General features: G+C 38.3%; 1 protein-coding gene across 1 annotated transcript; it reads right to left on the bottom strand.

Moving 5' to 3' along the window:
- Window positions 1-9,804: 9,804 nt before the first annotated feature.
- On the bottom strand, window positions 9,805-13,064 carry LOC143848700 (ABC transporter G family member 6-like). Its single transcript, XM_077357696.1, has 2 exons — window positions 11,350-13,064; window positions 9,805-10,785 (listed from the first exon to the last, which is right to left on the bottom strand). The coding sequence occupies exons 1-2, from the start codon at window positions 12,912-12,914 to the stop codon at window positions 10,095-10,097; spliced, it is 2,256 nt and encodes a 751-aa protein (XP_077213811.1). The 5' UTR covers window positions 12,915-13,064; the 3' UTR covers window positions 9,805-10,094.
- Between the last annotated feature and the right edge of the window lie 5,688 nt (window positions 13,065-18,752).

Below are 18,752 nucleotides of genomic sequence, written 5' to 3'. Positions count from 1 at the left end.
TTCTAGACCTATGACAGAGATTGGACCAAGCAACAGTAGTCTCACTTCACCAAAAAACCAAACTGAAGGTTGGTAGTTGATCACTTGAATTCTGGATGGAATGGGTGCAAAAAAGTACCTAATGTTGTTAGATCAGCTATATATAAAGATGAAGATGCGAACTTTTCCATGTGAGAAGGATTTATCGCTGTAGTGAAGGCTATATTCATCACCCACTGTAAGCTCTGATGCTGCAATGTGGTAAGAAGCTTTCTTTTGTTTCTCTTTTTTGGGCATCGGCTAGGGTGGAACTTATCGAGCATTAGGGCCTGATCTCCATCTCTAAACAGCGTCCGTGTTCTTTTTCGGTGGTTATGATATATTGCCTGTTACAACAGTATGAGATGGATGGTTTGTCCATACTTGCAACACATAACATTTGACATTGCATCCAATGTAAGTACTCCGGTTGGGACAAGACATTATAATCGTTTGGCTCTGAACCTGTAAGTTTCGATTTTTGGAAATGCCTTATATTTCTTTAGTTTTTATTTTGGCAAAGGATTTTCTAAACTAAGGAACAAAGGGTTATGAGGCCTACAAAAAGTTTTAGGAGATGGTTAAGGGGCAAAAACGTGTGACTCAAAAATAATTAGCAATAAGATTAGAGAGAACATACATGATTTTGAAGAGGAAAAAAAGAAGAAGGAAGAGAACCTACACAATTTTGAGGGGACAAAAAATGAAGTACTAGAGTTTGCTTGTAAAACTGCAATGAAGCAGGAAATGAATGATCAACAAACTGGAGACATGGATCAATGATTTACGATTATCTTTTGTCTACGACTACGATGGAAGTAATCTACCTGGAGGATTTTACTGTGACAATTTGCCAAACAAAAGACATTAACTCTCAGGGGGAATATTGATTTCCAATCTCTCTAAGCTGGCAAAGGGTTAGATTTTTGAACTAGATGCTCTTAGAATGATCCGAGAGTGAAGTTACACAAGATAAAAAAAAAAGAAATCAACTGATCCATTCACATCACCAAAAGAATCAACCACATTAATTTCTTTACGTGAAGTCACATTATAAAGCAAAGAGATATCCTCATTCAAGGTTCTACTCTTACACTATTGATCCATTCATAATCTTAGCTTATTCCCATTTCATACTCTGAAGTAGATCATTTTTCTGAACGAGGATCTTGAATTTCATAACTTCTAGCCAAACTGAAGTCCCAAGGATCTTGTAGTAGTCCAACGAAGCCCACCTTAAAAAACTAGATCTGTATTTACCATTCATCACGAGTCTCCAAAGGTGTCCTCTATTCTCACCAAGTTTACAGAGCGATTTCCTAAGTGATGCGTTGTTCACCATTTAAGCTTTTTAATGCCAGAAACTCCCTCTTTTAATGGCTTTCAGATTTCATCCAAGTTGAAATCCTCCTCTTTTTTAGAGTTGCTCAATTTTATTAGTTACCAAAGTTGGGCAAAAAAATAGCAACATAAGTAAGGCAGAAGGTTGGTAAGGATTCTACCTCATTAAGAACGCAAGGTGTTTTTGGGTGGCTCTAATACCAACTGTTAGATTATTATCAAACCATAGTGCAGAAAATTGATTATACCTTTGGCCATGTTGATCAGACTGATGATACTCTACAATCTAAGTGATCTGAAATACCGTCGATCCATGGAAATATCTTCCAATCTATTCATGTCTTGGTGCTGGAATCCTAGGTCTTGCATTGGTATATCAGGGGCCAACCAAAAGAAACCCTAATTCTCTTAAATTTCTTAAAGTGACTTGCTCCCATTAAGCAAAGGCTTGTATTTATAAGGAATGATATTAGGGTCGCTTCTTTTCTAAATTGGACTCTTAGTAGGATTAACCTTAATTATCTAAAACTCTTTATGCTCTGTTTGGTTGCCGGGTTTTTTTTGTTCCTGGGAGTTTTGTGGGAGAGTAAGTTAAAACTCGTAAATATGAACGAGGTATGCTAAACTCACGGGTGCCTTTGAAAAAATGGGCTGAAAGGGCTCCCACATTGGCTGCATGTCACCATTGTGCATTTATAATGGGTGCCCCCTAATTCCCAATAAAAAATTTCCACTGACCATAGAAAAATTTCCAATAAAAATTGTTCACGGGAAAAGTCTTCCAATATAAATTTTACGTAAGAGACACACACACAAAAACAATGACAGGAAAGATTCACGATTAGTATACATTATAGTGTATATTATAGGTGATATCTTTTATTTTTCTTTCCTTTTTCTCCTGATTTGATTTCCTGCTCAATAGGACACGGCTACAGTGTAATATAGTGTGGCATACCCACAATCACATGGTAGTTATAAGTCTCAACATTGATTGATCTAAAGAGAGAGTCCACATGCAGTAATGAAAAAGGAGAAGAAGATGATTTAGTTGCACTTCTAATGAATGATGAATTTTCTCCTTTTTCTTTGTCAACTTCATATTAGGAAGGTGCCTTAATTTGCACCCATTACAACCCTCCTACGTCTTGCCCTTTCACGAGTATAGAATCCAAAACCCTGTCAATCTCATTTATTGCATTGCCATCTTTTTCTCTATTGCCCATACGCACGCTCCATTCATTTCCATACTTTGTATCTTGATTCTTCTCTTCAAATTTCTAAAAGAAGTGAAGAACAAAACCCTACTTAATTAGGTATGCTCCCAAGAAAAGGAGAAAGAGAGAGAAAGAGAAAATCTTATGGGGCAGCTTTTATTGGACTTTGAATGGTAGATTGTTTTCAAATTAAGTTTTAAGTTTTCTTGAATCTTAAAAGCAAAAGGTGTTGTCATAGTGGGGAGAAGTGTTCCTCCCACCAAACTGATTTTATCAAGGTACGAATTGAATGAATGAGGTGATGGGACTGCCGTGTATCTTTTCAAGTTCACGGGCAAATGGGTTTTTTTTGGCTACTTCTCTGCAACGATAATGGCCATTTATCCAAGTCTAATTTCTCCAACTCTTATCCTTGTCTCACCCATCACAAGGAGAGAAAGAAAAAGGAAAAAGAAAAGACAACTTTTCTAGTGACATTAAAAAAGGGAAATGCTACATCACCATCAATTTTATTAGTTACCAAAGTTGGGCAAAAAAAAATGGCAACATAAGTAAGGCAGAAGGTTGGTAAGGATTCTACCTCCTTAAGAAAGAAAGGTGTTTTTGGGTGGCTCTAATACCAACTGTTAGATTATTATCCAACCATAGTCCAGAAAATTGATTATACCTTTGGCCATGTTGATCGGACTGATGATGCTCTACAATCTAAGTGATCTGAAATACCGTCGATCCATGGAAATATCTTCCAATCTATTCATGTCTTGGTGCTGGAATCCTAGGTCTTGCATTGGTATATCAGGGGCCAACCAAAAGAAACCCTAATTCTCTTAATTATCTTAAAGTGACTTGCTCCCATTAAGCAAAGGCTCATATTTGTAAGGAATGATATTAGGGTCGCTTCCTTTCTAAATTGGACTCTTAGTAGGATTAACCTTAATTATCTAAAACCCTTTAGGAAAACTCCTAAATATGGATGAGGTATGCTAAACTCAAGGGCACCCTTATTGCAAAAATGGGCTGAAAGGGCTCCCCCATTGGCTGCAAGGCCCCCCCTAATTCCCAATAAAAATTTTCCACTGACAATAGAAAAGTTTCCAATAAAAAATTTTCATGGGAAAAGTCTTCCAATATAAATTTAAGTAGAGACACACAAAAACAATGACAGGAAAGATTCACGTCTAGTATACATTATAGTGTATATTATAGGGGATATCTTTTTTTTTTCTTTCCTTTTTCTCCTGATTTGATTTCCTGCTCAATAGGACACGGCTACAGTGTAATATAGTGTGGCATACCCACAATCACATGGTAGTTATAAGTCTCAACATTGATTGATCTAAAGAGAGAGTCCACATGCAGTAATGAAAAAGGAGACGAAGATGATTTAGTTGCACTTCTCATGAATAATGAATTTTCTCCTTTTCTTTGTCAACTTCATACTAGGAAGGTGCCTTAATTTGCACCCATTACAACCCTCCTACGTCTTGCCCTTTCACGAGTATAGAATCCAAAACCTTGTCAATCTCATTTATTGCATTGCCTTCTTTTTCTCTATTGCCCATTCCACGCTTCATTCATTTCCATACTTTGTATCTTGATTCTTCTCTTCAAATTTCTAAAAGAAGTGAAGAACAAAACCCTCCTTAATTAAGTATTCTCCCAAGAAAAGGAGAAAGAAAAAGTTAGAGAAAGATAGAGAAAATCTTATGGGGGAGCTTTTATTGGATTTTGAATATGGTAGATTGTTTTCAAGTTAAGTTTTAAGTTTTCTTGAATCTTATAAGCAAAAGATGTTGTCATAGTGGGGAGAAGTAGGGGTGGACATGGTTCGGTTCGGTTCGGTTTTGGGCTAAACCCAGAACCGAATCATATATAATCGGTTCCCTGAAATTGGAACAAGAACCGAACCATATATGTGTGGAACCGAACCGAACCAGAACCATATATAATCGGTTCGGTTTGGTTCTGGGTTTACCCAACCTTCACCAATGGCCCTGTTTATATATGAATTACAAGCACTAATAGTAACAGTAACAGGCACAAATTTGGGCAATGCAGAACTTATGTGAAGCATGAAGAAGTACAAACAGGTGGGCTAATCACACACAAATTTTGACAATGCATGAAGCCATGAACTACAAATTTGGGAAATAATCAGGCCCTAATATCCAAAGCAAAAATCACATTAAACCAATTCCTCAACCTGCATATAAAAGTCAAGTTCCACAAGAACCTATCTTTAAGGGAAATAATCAGGCACAAATTTGGGATAGAGGGTCGGTTCTCGGTTCGTTTTTTGGTTCCGGGATCCTAAACCCAGAACCGAACCGAATTTGCACCGGTTCCTGGATTTTTGAACCGGAACCGAACCATATAGAAATGGAACCGAACCGTCGGTTCAGTTCCTTGGTTCGAACCAGAACTATGTCCACCCCTAGGGAGAAGTGTTCCTCCCACCAAACTGATTTTATCAAGGTACGAATTGAATGAATAAGGTGATGGGACTGCCGTGTATCTTTTCAAGTTCATGGGCAAAATGGGTTTTTTGGCTACTTCTCTGCAACGATATTGGCCATTATCCAAGTCTAATTTCTCCAACGACATTAAAAAAGGGAAATGACACATCACTAGGGCTGCAACTCGGGTCGGGCGGGTCGGGTGTTGGAGAACCCAACCCTACCCCAGAAATATCTCGGGTCGTGTTTTTTCACGTTGACACAATTTTTTAAGGAAAATTCTTGTTTGGCAAGGCAACTCAACTCATAGAAGCAGAAATTACACTCACATTACACTTGAATCAAACAATGATGTAATTACACTCACATTACACTTGAATCAAACAATGCTGTAATCAAACAATGTTGTAATTACAATCAAACAATGCTGAATCAAACACTTGAATCAACTCAACTCATAGAAGCAGAAATTACACTCACATACAATAACAGTGGGTGCGTGGGTTTTCACTTTTAACTTTTAACTAACAATGGAAAAAAATGTACATACTATAACTTATGTAACTCGGGTCGGGTCGGGTCGGGCCCCTTCAAACCCGACTCGACCCGAGATTCATGCGGGCTTTTGAATGCGAAACCCGGCTCGACCCGAAACCCATGAAACCTGAACCCAACCCAGGTTATTTTCGGGTCGGGTCGATGCGGGTCGGGTAAAACCCGGCTTGAGTTGCAGCCCTATACATCACCATCAGTTTTTCCTTTTTTTATTCGATAGAGAAATTTTTTTCCAAGGCTCTAGTTGGGTTGCAATTTTCCTGTAAAATAGGAAAAATTAAGGCATGTTCTTCAACGCTTATTCTCCATTATATAGACGGGCCTCGCTCCAAGAATTCATCACAAATCACTGGAAAATTCTCCTCGAGAGTCTTTAAATGAATTACAAAACCGGGCAGAAGAGGTCGGATTTGCCGAAAACCATTTTTCTTCTTCTTTTTTAATTATGGAAAAAAATCCCATGGGAAAAGTTTTCCAATAAAATATTCCACATGCATCATGTGTGTTTACAATCAGGTGAGTTGATTCAATGGGCAAACATAAGGCTATTCCTTCGTGTGCACAGCCCGTTGATCAATAAGAATAGAGCTTGTTTCAATCTTTCTAGAGAAGCTAAAGTGCTAAACCATTGATTTTGTAAGGGTTAATCTAAAGCATGAGATGTTTGTTGGGCATGGGACAAAGACCATGTGGGTTGCCTACTGATGGTGATCGGATCACATGTAAAATCAAAAGTAGATCGTTAGGATCCAATCTCATTGGGCATGGGACAAAGACCATGTGGGTTGCCTACTGATGGTGATCGGATCACATGTAAAATCAAAAGTAGATCATTAGGATCCAATCTCGTTGGGGATGTTTTCGGTGCTTCTCATTTAAAACAAGGTATTAATTCATAAAGAAAATCTTATTTTTGACCATTTTCTTTAAGCCTCCACTTCTTTTCTTTGGAAGTAGGGAGTAATTTTTTTACGCCCAATTCACGCCAAAAGAAATGGAGCCTAAAGAGAGCGGAAACTGTATGATATAGACAAGTGTTTCAAAATGCTGATGTAGGTCGAAACACGGCCAAAGCAAATCCTAGTCAACTATAGATGCGTTCGAGTACCCAATTGACTCGGCCGAGTAACCGAAAAATGTGACCGAGTACTTCTTTGACGTGGTGAGTACTCAGGAAGAGTCAGGAGAATCCAAGGACTAGGGTAAAATGTGCATTTGAACTTGAATGCGGCCAAGGTAAAAAGAGTCAACTTGGGCGAGCCAACGATAACACGGGGGAGTTTTGAAACTATGATATGGACCCAATGTCATACGTGTCATACACACGGTGATTTGATGTTGGTTTCCTATACAATCTCGGCCGCTGCCCTTTGACTCAGTGTGATAAAAAAGAGTTCTTCTAGGTTATCTACATTCGTTGATTATTTGCACTACTTAAACTTGCAAATGGAATATCCCTTTCGGTATTGGATCTTAACTATTTAATTAATTCACGCCCTTTATGATGGACCCTCATGCCGTCGGTCTAGTTCACCAACACTTGTACCAAGCATACAATGTGTGTGATCAATATTTTTGTTAGAGTGTTACCATCTTGCTGGCCACACTGTAAATATTAATATGAATGCGTAAGGCTCTGAGAGCCTATTCTTTTTTTTAATATTAATATGAATGCGTAAGGCTATGAGAGCCTATTCTTTTTTTAATATTAATATGAATGCGTAAGGCTGTGAGACCTCTTTCTCTCCCCTCTCTCTGCACACTATAAATTCCTATCTTATTAGTCCACTCTTTTGTAGTCGTTATTAATCTCTCTCTCCCCCCCCCCCCCCCTAAGATTTCTCTCTATGTATCAATTGTTTTTTTTTTTTTGAAATGGCATATATTATAAAAGAAACAGAAGGGACACCTGAAAGGGAATACCCAAAGATACAGAACAAAAAATAAAAAATAAAAACTAATTACAAAATGACTAGGCCATCAAATAGAAAATTGATCAGACCAATTCATCGAGATGCATACCACCCCTCTTCTAGCCAAAGCGTCCGCCTCTCGTTAGCAGACTTTCTAACATGAATCAACTCAATATCTGATTCAACCAATATATCTTCCATTTCGTAAAAAAGATTCAAAAACCTCCAAGGTGGAGCCATCCCACCCCTCAGCCACCGGATAACATTAAACGAATCCCCTTCAACAATTACACTCTTCGGACGGTCCCTACTCACCTTTTTTATGCCATTGAAAGCTGCTTGGACTTCCGCTTCAGTAGCGTCAGTCACACCTAAAAGGCCCCAAAAAGATTTGTCTCTATTTGGGGATCCATTCTCACTATAGATTTGTCACTGTTTTTTTATTTAATTTGTATTTGTTAAAGATTTTTTACTCAATTTATTCTACTATTTGTTTATATCATTGACTTTATCAACTTCCTATGCTATACACTCAATGTTTAAAAAAATGGTGCATGGCCCGTTCATTGCACATATGATGATGATGATGATGATGATGATGTTGATGATGATGATGATGAAGAATGCATATTGCAGACGCAACATCTGCAAATGGGCACACCCTTGGGGGCACCAAAGTAATACAGCCCAATCTTTCCCATCTAATTTATAAGAGCAATGATAGATACAAGGGAGCCCTTCCATAAAGAGCTGCAAAAGGGCCTTTCATTGGATCCACGTCATTTTCAGTTACATTTTAAAATCAATTGAAAAAGTAAAATCAGTTACATTTGATGACGTGGATCCAATCAAGAGCCCTTTTGCGGCTCTTTCTGCAAGGGTTCCCTTGTATCTATCATTCCTCAATTTATAATTGTATTAAATTTTTTTGGGTATATGTATGTATATATATGGCTTCCAATCAATGTCGCAAACATGATAAGTTTGAAGCCTTTAATCATTCATCAAACAAATCTGACCGTGGATGAACCATAACCTAAATAATCCTGACCATTCAATGGGTGCCCACAAACTGGTTATTTCTTTTGCTAAATGACTCTTTTGGATCGCATACATGTACGCCACGCTAATGGTGTTGGTATCACTCGAGGGAGATTTTATATGATGTGTGAACTTGAAGCCCAGTATTAGTACAGTGGGACCCACTTCTTAAGATGATCGAAACCCTTCATTTGAAGGACCACATCGTGAATAGGCTGCACCTTGTAAATTATTCGGTACAGATGAGAGGGTCAGGATCATCTTATGGAGATGATTTACAGGGGTACAACCTATCTACGTGGTGGCCCATCAAATGAACGATTTTGATCATCTTAAGAAGTGGGCCCCACTGCACTTTTCTGAAAAATAAAGCACTTTACTCACACATCATATCAAATCTCCATTGAAGGAGATTAAAGAAACTGGTTCAAAAAGGGGGAAGGGAGATGATATTCGTCCTGACACTCACTCTATTTAACGTTTTTCTCATTGGCCGGTGGAAATTCCATCAAGGGTAAATGGGTAATGCTTCAGTACGCCATAGGCCCCCACTAATGGGACAGTGGGTCTCACCTTTGGGCCATAGGAGATCCGACCACAGGCCTATAATATAGACGGTCCAGATCAGATCAATCAAAGGTGGGGTCCAATATTTCTGTATTGGCCTGGGAGTGTATATGACATCTACCCAAACTTAAAATTCGATGGTACTTTCATCTTAACTAATCATCCGACCCTAGCATTTGAACCATGAAGATATTTCAACAGTGGGACACTATTCCGACGGCTAGGATTTTTCCTTTACAACATATCCACGATGGGGCCCACCGAAATCTCCCAAACAAGGGCAAAATCAAAGGAAGACGTGTGAAGTAATGTAATGGACATGCACGTGGAGTTGGAGTTGGGAGTTGGGAGTCCCTCACGCGCTAAACCCCTCACCGGCTTTTTAGCTTCTCAAACGTTTTACTTGAGGTGGGCCCACCTCGCCACCTCTTCTCAACAGTTTAAGTTTGACTAATTCAAATGAGATGCCAAAATTGTTCTAAGAGTGAGAGAGAGGAGAGAGGAAATGATATTCACACCCCTTTTTTCTAAGCATTTCCCGCCTCCTTTTCTCTGTCTTTTCCTCCAGCAATTTTGATGAAAAAAAAAACCCCCCTAAACGGATAAAATCACCCTTAAACGGTCTCGGTGAGGAATAAAATCTTGATGCATTAAAAAGAAGTTAAAATTAAGCAAACTACTAGAAGATAACAAGCATAAAAGAATCTAATTCTTTTCTTGATTATTAGATAAAACCCAATTAGAACTTACAAAACGACATGGATTTCTTCGATTTTTATGACAAAAAAGAAAAAAAAAAGGAAGAACATAAAACATATTAAGAAACATAAACACATTACACAGAAAGGATAAAATGTTACTTAAAAAAAAAAGAAAAGAAGTTCAGACCCCTTCCACCTCCCATCTATTCAACATACAATTTGCAATTCAAAAAGAACACAAACATAAAAAAAAAAAAAAAAAAACTTCGAAACCCATCCTCCTTTCTATCTCCTCTTGTTCTTACTTCCCAACACCAAAGCGAAGTAGAACAAGATCCTAAAAAAGAACCCCCAAGCAACAGTAACCCACAGACAATTCCACTTGCTCAGATCATTAATTCCTTGCTGCTGCAATATATCAACACCCGTCGTAACACACGTCGTGCTCGTTATGTTCACGCCGAGCGATTTGCTTAACGAACTCAGCACCGTCACTTTCATCGCCGAGGTCATACCTCCAAGCGGCGTGTTATCGAAAATCTGTGACCCCGTCACAAAACACTTCTGGGCATTGTCAAATTCGTTCTGTAGAACAGCTTCATAGGGATATTTCACCAGAGAAATGTAGTGGAACCAAAGCCAATAAACAGGAATTCGATTTCTGCTGATGAAAAATCCACTGAAGAGGAGAAAATAAGCCAGAATTGCTACCACCACTGTGTAACCCAACATCACGTGAGAGACCACGCCTGATAGAAATGTGACGAACGAGCTTCCCGCCCAGAAGGAGGCTAAAATGGTAAAGAAGAAGAAGAAGAACCCTGGTGTTCCACCGGCCAGACCCACGGCCCAGAACGTGGTCGCGGCGAATGCGAAGGAGAGGAAGATCAGGGAAGGAATGACCACGAGCGAATTAGATAACACATATGAAGATCGACGGTAGGCGTTGTAGGCCGTCTCTCTCATAAAGATATACCTGTTGAAGTATAAATGATTAAGTAATACATAGTCTAAGAGTTTAAGCTTTTGGAGTAATTGGTTGTTTCACAGTTGTCTATAATAGGCCTATCTAGGGTTGTAAAATCTTAGATTTTACAAGCTAAGCTAAAACCTGAATCTTTTAACCTAAAACCTGGATCTTACAATCCTCAAAATGTATAATCCAAGTTTTAACTTATAAATTATTGGCTGTTTGTATACACCCCTTTGTAATCCAAGATTGTAAAATCCTGGTGTTTACAAGCAAAAACCTGGATTTCATGAGCTAAAGATTGGATTTATATCTTTAGGACGGCAAAATCCATGTATTAGCTCATAAAAACTAGGTTTAGCTTATAAAATCCAAGTTTTAGCTTGTAAAATTTAGAATTTAACAATCTATAATTATAAAATCCATGAATCGAGGTCTTAGCTTGTAAAATCACGATTTTACAATCCTGGGTTGTAAAATCCTTGTATCCAAACAGCTGGAAAATTACTAAATAACACCTACTCAAGAGCTTAAAATCCTAGCTTAATTAAGCTTTTTGTTTCACAATACCTTTCTTGGAGAAACACGGGAAGAGCATCAGCACACGTGTAGAACGTCGTTGACATGGCAAACGCGAAAAACCCTAGCCGTTCTTGAACACCTTTGGGCGAGCTATCGAGATGCCAAAAAATCGTGGCGAGGATAAAACCCGTTACGAGAACCGCACCGAGTCGGATCCCGAACAGCTCGGGCGTCCTCCTCGTGTTAGCAGCAGACCGTTTCGTCAGCACAGCAATCTCTATCCAAAACGGGTTCGCAAACGTAGGCTTACACGAAGCCGAGTGTGACTCGTTCGTTGCACCTGATACCAACTTCCCTCGCGAAATACTCGCACTAATCGCATCTTTTAAGGAAAGCCCCCTATGATAAGACTCAAAACCCGGTTGTAATTTTATACTCTGCCATGATTTATTAAACTCCACAAGTCTTTTTGTCCCTTCTGGAGACCCTTCAAGTTCTCGGATCAGATCGAGTGCGAACTCAGTCCGATTATCATTTTCGGGTATCGGACGTCCGAATTCTTCGAAAAAAAGTGGGAGATTAGAAGGTGACCCACTATAAACAGTCTGTCCACGTGATAGAAAGATTAATCGGTCTAACAAACCGATTATTCTATAACTAGGCTGATGAACAGACATAATTACGATACTGCCACTCTGAGCGATTCTTTGTAAAACTTTAACAACCATGAAAGCACTAGTTGAGTCTAAACCAGACGTAGGCTCATCAAGAAAGAGAATAGTCGGATCGTGAATTATATCGATTCCGATCGAAACTCTCCGGCGTTCTCCGCCGGAAACCCCCCGGTGACCTTCATCTCCGATGATTGTTTTCGCCGCCGCTCGTAAGCCGAGCTGATCTATTAAAGCTTGAACTCGAGCTTTCTTTTTGGATTTCGAGAGGGATCGAGGGAGTCTAAATTCAGCTGAAAACATTAATGTTTCTTCTACTGTAAGCATTGGAAATAGAAGATCGTCTTGCATTACATAAGCTGAAATTACTTTCAGAAGATTCGATTCGAGTACTTCTCCGTTGAGTGTTATCGTTCCTTTTAAGCTTCCTTTCGCGATCCGATTCGCGAGAGCGTCGATCAACGTCGATTTTCCAGATCCGCTCGCGCCTAGAACCGCCAGGATCTGACCGTCACTTGCCTCGCCGGAAATATCATTTAAAAGAGTTTTCGTCTGTGAAAACTTGCTCGCGTTAAGATCCGGTTCAGTTTCCGTTCCGATTCCGTTCTTCCGGCTGAACATACTGGAAAATGTCATTTTCCTGCGAGTTTTGACGCTGTAGGTCAGATTCTTGAAGGAGAGTATAAAAGGAAGAGATCTGTTACCGAGACTCGTTTCGGTGAGTTCAAGAACGTGTTGAGACGGCGTTTCGTTTCCTGACTCGTTTCGTGCGTCTCCGACTCGTTTTAAAAGCTCTCCGAGAGTCGGTGACGGACCGGCATCAATCCGGCGACTAAAACCGCCGGAACGTGACTGTTCTTCGAGCTCCGTCATCGTTTTCCGGTCGAAAGATTCGACGAAAAGACTCGATTGATAACTGTGTTCGGAACCGACACGAGACATTCTCTGATTTGTTTTTCCTCTGTATCGAAACTCGTTTTATAAATGAGAGAATGAGAGTGTGGAAGAGGAAGTGATTTGAGCAGCCTTTGGAACTCACAAATATAGTATTCGAAAACTCCGTTAAATGTAACGGCGTTAGAAGAGAGAGAGTATAAGTGAGGATTTGTATGAGGATTTGTATTTATAGAAATAATAAGGCGTGTCGTGTTTTGTTGTGAAGTTTTTATTAAATTGGTTGAGATTTTCTTCGACTGTGGTGACCTACACCTCCTAATCTTTTCCCTCCACGCTTTCATTCCTTCACGAAAACCATCTCTCCATTGAGAATCTGACACGTGGCTTCATATCTTTTTCAGTTTAATGAAGATTAGGTGTAGATGTTCATCTAAACATCTACATTTTATCTATATATTTTTACACAGCTGGGAAAGTCAATGAAGTCAATTGAGGAGAGGGATGTGATATTTCCACCCCCTTTTTTTTCCAACATTTCCACCCCACCTTGTCTGTCTTTTCCTACAAATGAATTGACTTTTCATGAAAATGAAGATATTTTTAGTAAGGGTGCAACATGGACCCGACGGGTTCAGCCCTATTTTGATTTGGGTTGGGTTGGGTTGGCATTTTCTCGGGTTGGGTTGGGAAAAGAGAACATGATTTAATTTTGGGTTAGGGTTAGGTTGAGGCATTCGGCGATCCAACCTGACCCGAATTGAACATCGTCCTCTAATTTTTTCCTGATTTTCAAAATCTTAGTGTTATGTTTGTTTAAGTTATTTCCCCTCCTTCGACGTCGACTATAACCCCTAGCCTTCCAAGCTAACGATGCGGGTTCGATTCCCGCTACCCGCTCCATATTAATTATTATTACATGTCGACTATAACCCATAGCCTTCCAAGCTAACGATGCGGGTTCGATTCCCGCTACCCGCTCCATATTAATTATTATTACATGTGCATCGTTGATTTGGATATGCATCTTTTCTTTATTCCCTAAAATCTCTCACATACAATACTATTCGTTTATCGGAACGGGCGACAGGACAGCAAGAATGAGAAAGAAGAAAATCGGAATGAAAAGCAAAGCGTGTTGCTACTACCTAAACATGCAATAATTGACATTAATCTCTACCATTCGAAAAAAATGACAATAATCTCAGCCCTTGACAAAAGTGTGAAAGGATGATTTTCGGGCGAGGTGAAACTATCCCTGTAGTTTTTTATTATATTTTTATGTTTTTTTTTTTCACGGCCTAGGGCAACCTGAACCCATCCCAATTTGGAAAAAAGAAGAAGAGTTAGATACATCGGGTTAGGGTTGAGAGATTTAGAGGCAGGTTGGTTTCCTTAACCCGAGGCTCGGGTTGGATTGGAGTAATGCTACCTTGGGTTGGACTAGGTTTAGGACTAAGGAAAAGAAAAGCAAATTGGGGTGGAAATAACAATTCTGACGTCGGTTCTTTCCCTCTCTTGGTGGTAGTTATTTGGGGGTTGCCAAACACAAAGGAGAAGCCTAAATGAAAACAGTTGGTATACGGATTTAGGGAGGGTTTGGGTCAAAGAGTGACGTAGAGAAGGTTGGCATGGATATATCGTGGGCAACCCAGCTTTGCAACTATCTTGTCATACTAAACAAACCTCTTTCTTCTCTTCTTCTTTTCTTTTGCTCTTCCTTCTCCTACTCTCCTACTTAGCTTTCTCCTCTACCTACATATTTACTCTCTGTCTCTCTCTATGAAATGGGTCTTTGGATCATCACCTTTGAAAGTGATAACGTTTGTGTTATAAGAAAACGATAATAAATGCTTCAAAAGGGAGTTATTTTCTTTTTCTTTTTGTTCTGCTCTTCTTTCTTCTACTCTACTACTTAGCTTTCTTATTACCTACATATTCTCTCTCTCTCTCTCTCTCTCTCTCTCTCTCTCTCTAACATATAGTTTCTCTTCTAAGAATATGAACAAATATAGAGGAATGCTTCACTAGGAACGTCCTCCTAATATTACAATGAACCACATCCACTACATCATTGAGACTCCTACCTTACATATGGTGGACCCAAACGTCTATTTGATGGGTCTGAATTTGGATCTCTTATGGTCCAAATATCAAGCCAATCTTGAAATCCTGGAATCCAATAACTTGCATTTTTTTTGTCGTTGAATCTGAACCGTTGCCTATGTATAGTTTTATGAAGTTTGAACATATCAAAACAAGGCCTAGCTATCAAGTGAAAATGAATGGTCAAAATCCCACTATATATGCTGTTGTGGGTGCAGCTCATTGTATTCCAGTGAGGTCGCGCCCTACAAAAGCAATTCCTCACAAGTGATGTATTGTTAATATATAATAGATATCATAGATTGGACATTAGATTCTATGCATCTGAATTCTCAACGTACGGAATCACTCCTTTTCTTGTCACACCGTTGATTTGTACCCCACGGAGAAGAGCGTGGGATGAATGATTTAGGTCATGATCGATGATTACACATGTTCTGGCTCAATGGCAACTGCCTAAAGGCTCCTCAAGTGGGTATGACATAGGATCAATTCCTTTGGAAATATTAAAGGAAAGAAGGACGATACCATAGAGGAATACTAAATTTGGGTGCCCCCCTTGGCCCTGTTTGGCTTGCAGGAATTTAATTTCTGGATGGAAAAGTTTGGAAAGAATAGACTTTTCCAGATTTTCCTACTTTTCCATTCTTTGATAACACACGAAAGAATTTGCAGTTCAAGTTTTATTAATAGAGACCTTTAATTTATGATGATATCTCTCTAAATAAGCCCCAGTCATATCATTTCCCTCTAGATTGGAAAGAGGAAAAATGTCCTAAGAAAAAACTTTCTACCAGAAATATTTTTTTCCAGCAATTCAATTAAAAGGGCCTTACATATAGTAGAAAACGATGGGATCCACTCATGTATTACGCTGCACACCAGCAAAACCTCGGTGGTTCAGATCGGTCCATCACTAGACTGTTTCTAAGACTTGTTCTTGGAAGGTATGCTAGTTTTCTAATCTAAGCTATGTTTCATTGGATGTATAATAACAAAATATTTATTATGGAAGCAATAATACGGCTTTCTGTATGCACAAACATTATTCATGCGAAAAATTCGTACTCTGACTAAATTTTCATGTTGTAAAAATTGATCTAGAGTTCAAAAATATAAGGTATATATGTAGTAGTTTTAAAGAAACTGACATCTATAATGTATTTAAAGTATATATGCCTTGTTATATATGTTTACGTGTATGAAATATTAATAGTGATGAAGAAATTTACAATGGTTTGATTATTTTCCTCCTTGATCAGCCATGTCTTGTTCTGTTGTTTTTCTATTTCTGCTTTCTTATCTTGTAATTTGTTATATTGGGTAGTCTCACCTCGGGCTTCCCTTTCCATTCTAATATGATTCACCATTTCAAAAAAGAAAAGAAAAGAAATTTACATTTATAAGGTATTAGAACGTTTAAAAAAATCCATTTATATGGTTTTAAATACCTTAGGTGCCACTCAAGTTTTCATATTATGTAGATTTGTGTATAAGATATTTATTATCTAGGAAGAATTTTACATTTATAAGAGGAAAATGATAAATGCGCCCCTATTCATCACTTGGGACACCGAGCTGCATTGTACGTGGCAATCAGGTCACTTCATTCCTTCATATGTGAAGTACATCAGTACCTTTTCAGTCATAGATACACTATAGCTGGGTGTCCATAGTAATGAAAAGGGGCGCATTTATCATTTCCCTTATAAGATATTTAATTGTTTAAAAAACTTTAAATTTAGTAGGGGGGTACCTATATTTTCCCATTATATATAGATCATACCAACACTCCTGCATTTTTTGGTACCAACACTTCTCACTTTATTAATGTTTTTTTACTGGCTTCTGACAGCTTTGTGAGAATTATAACAGCGTTTTACCAGCTAACTAAAAAAATCTAAAATAAAGAGACGAATTATAATTTTTTTTTCTTTATTTATCTTTTAGGTAAAGTGTCGTTATTATTAAACCAAGGGAGTGAAAATATCTCTTTTTAATAATTTTTAAAATTTTATCTCATAAAACAAATTAATATAAATGCAACAGAAAAACAGCACACGCTATAGCCCTGTTTGGATTGCGCGCAAGAAAAACATTTCTGGCGGAAAATCTTTTCATGGGAATTTTTTTTTAATTCCAAAATTTAGAGGGAAATGAAATGATTTATGGTTAATTTAGAGGGATATCATAAATTGAAGGCCCCTCTAAGTAAAAAAATCGATCAGAGTTGGTTCAACCGTTCAAGTTAGCATTTTTTGTGTGTAAAAAAGGTAGGATCATGACTAAATTTTACGAGGTAAAATATATGCACTCAATACAATGTATATTGAAAGTTTTGAAACTTAGATTAAAAAATTCCTGAAAATATAAGTTTGGTTCAATTTTATGTCAAATGAAGACAGGGGTTTGTCGTATTGGAAAAAAGATCCAAATACCTGTCAAAACAGTACTTCCCAAAAACATTTTTAAATAAATTTGAATCTCTCTCTCTCTCTCTCTCTCTATCGTGCCCTCTTCTTCCTCTTCTCTATTCTTCTTCGTTGTCTTCTTCTTTCTTTTCTGATCTAAACTATAGTGATTGAAGTCATCGTAGAGAGAGATAAGACATCTTACAATCATATTATGTCAGAAAAATGGAAGAAAATAGGAAAGAATCTCTACAAAATATCATCGATAGAGAAAGAATAAAAGCTAAAACAAAACACCTAAAATAGAATGTGAAAATTTTGAAAAGCAATGTGAAACAAAAGAAACTAAGAGAATGAGGAAGAAGAACAAAACAATTTAATTTGAAACAATTTTACTATTCTATATAATTCTTTTCCATTCTAAATATATGTCCGTTCATAAAAAAACTTGAAGAACTTTTCCGCTATATAAAAATTTTATCGCTTTTAAATTTTTTTACCATTGTCGACAGCAAATTTTGCGTAGTTCACTAACACAAAATTTGGGGACAAGTTACAAAGAAATTGTAATTAATAAAAATGGACAATTAATTCTTCTCTCAGTTGATTGCAAGACTCAACACCGTATCGACTCGATCTCAAGTCGTCGCTCCTTTGCAAGGGAAAGCCTTCAGCTTGCTTCCTCCATTGTCTTTCCTTTATGGGCTGCCCCTAAAACAAAGGGTTTGAACGTAAACGGTCCCACTTGAGCCCAAATGGGAGACCCACTAAGTGGTAAGCCCAAGGGCCACCATTTCAAGTACAACTCACCACCATGCCTACATATCTTCAAATATCAAAGAATGAGAATTACGCTGCGAGTTGGTCCCAACTGTCGATGGAAGCAAGCTCGAGGTCCGTGTACCAATCGAACGCGTTGCCACGAAGAGAGCGGACGAACTGCTTCACCATGTAATCGCCGAATGTGCTGACGTTGTTGCACGTCTCCACAAAGTGGGCAACGTGTTGCTTCGGGTTACCACAAAGAAGACCAACGGCTTCCCTGGGATTGGCGCAGCTAAGACAGGAGGCCCGAGGAGGTATTCCTTTATGCTGCGGAAGGCGTTTTCACAACCATGCTAAATTTTTTGTCGCTCTTATCTTAGTTTTACCACTCTTAAAAAATTGAATAAGTTTTTTCTGCTATAAAAGAATTTACTGATCTTAAAAATTTTAATTTTATATCGCAATTATATCAATTTTACCGCTCTTAAAAATTTGAATAAATTTTGCTGGTACAAATAACTTGTGTAGCTACACGTTGTGTAGCTAACTTAGCTACACCGACGCCTTAAAATACAGTGGGCTCCACATTGTTTCAGTGATGCAA

This window comes from Tasmannia lanceolata, unplaced genomic scaffold (genome assembly GCF_043159265.1).
Source record: "Tasmannia lanceolata isolate RefF3 unplaced genomic scaffold, GAP_Taslan_0.1 ptg000016l, whole genome shotgun sequence".
Lineage (NCBI taxonomy): Eukaryota > Viridiplantae > Streptophyta > Magnoliopsida > Canellales > Winteraceae > Tasmannia > Tasmannia lanceolata.
The sequence above is the reverse complement of the archived record's forward strand: the minus strand, read 5'-3'. Positions and strand labels throughout refer to the sequence as shown.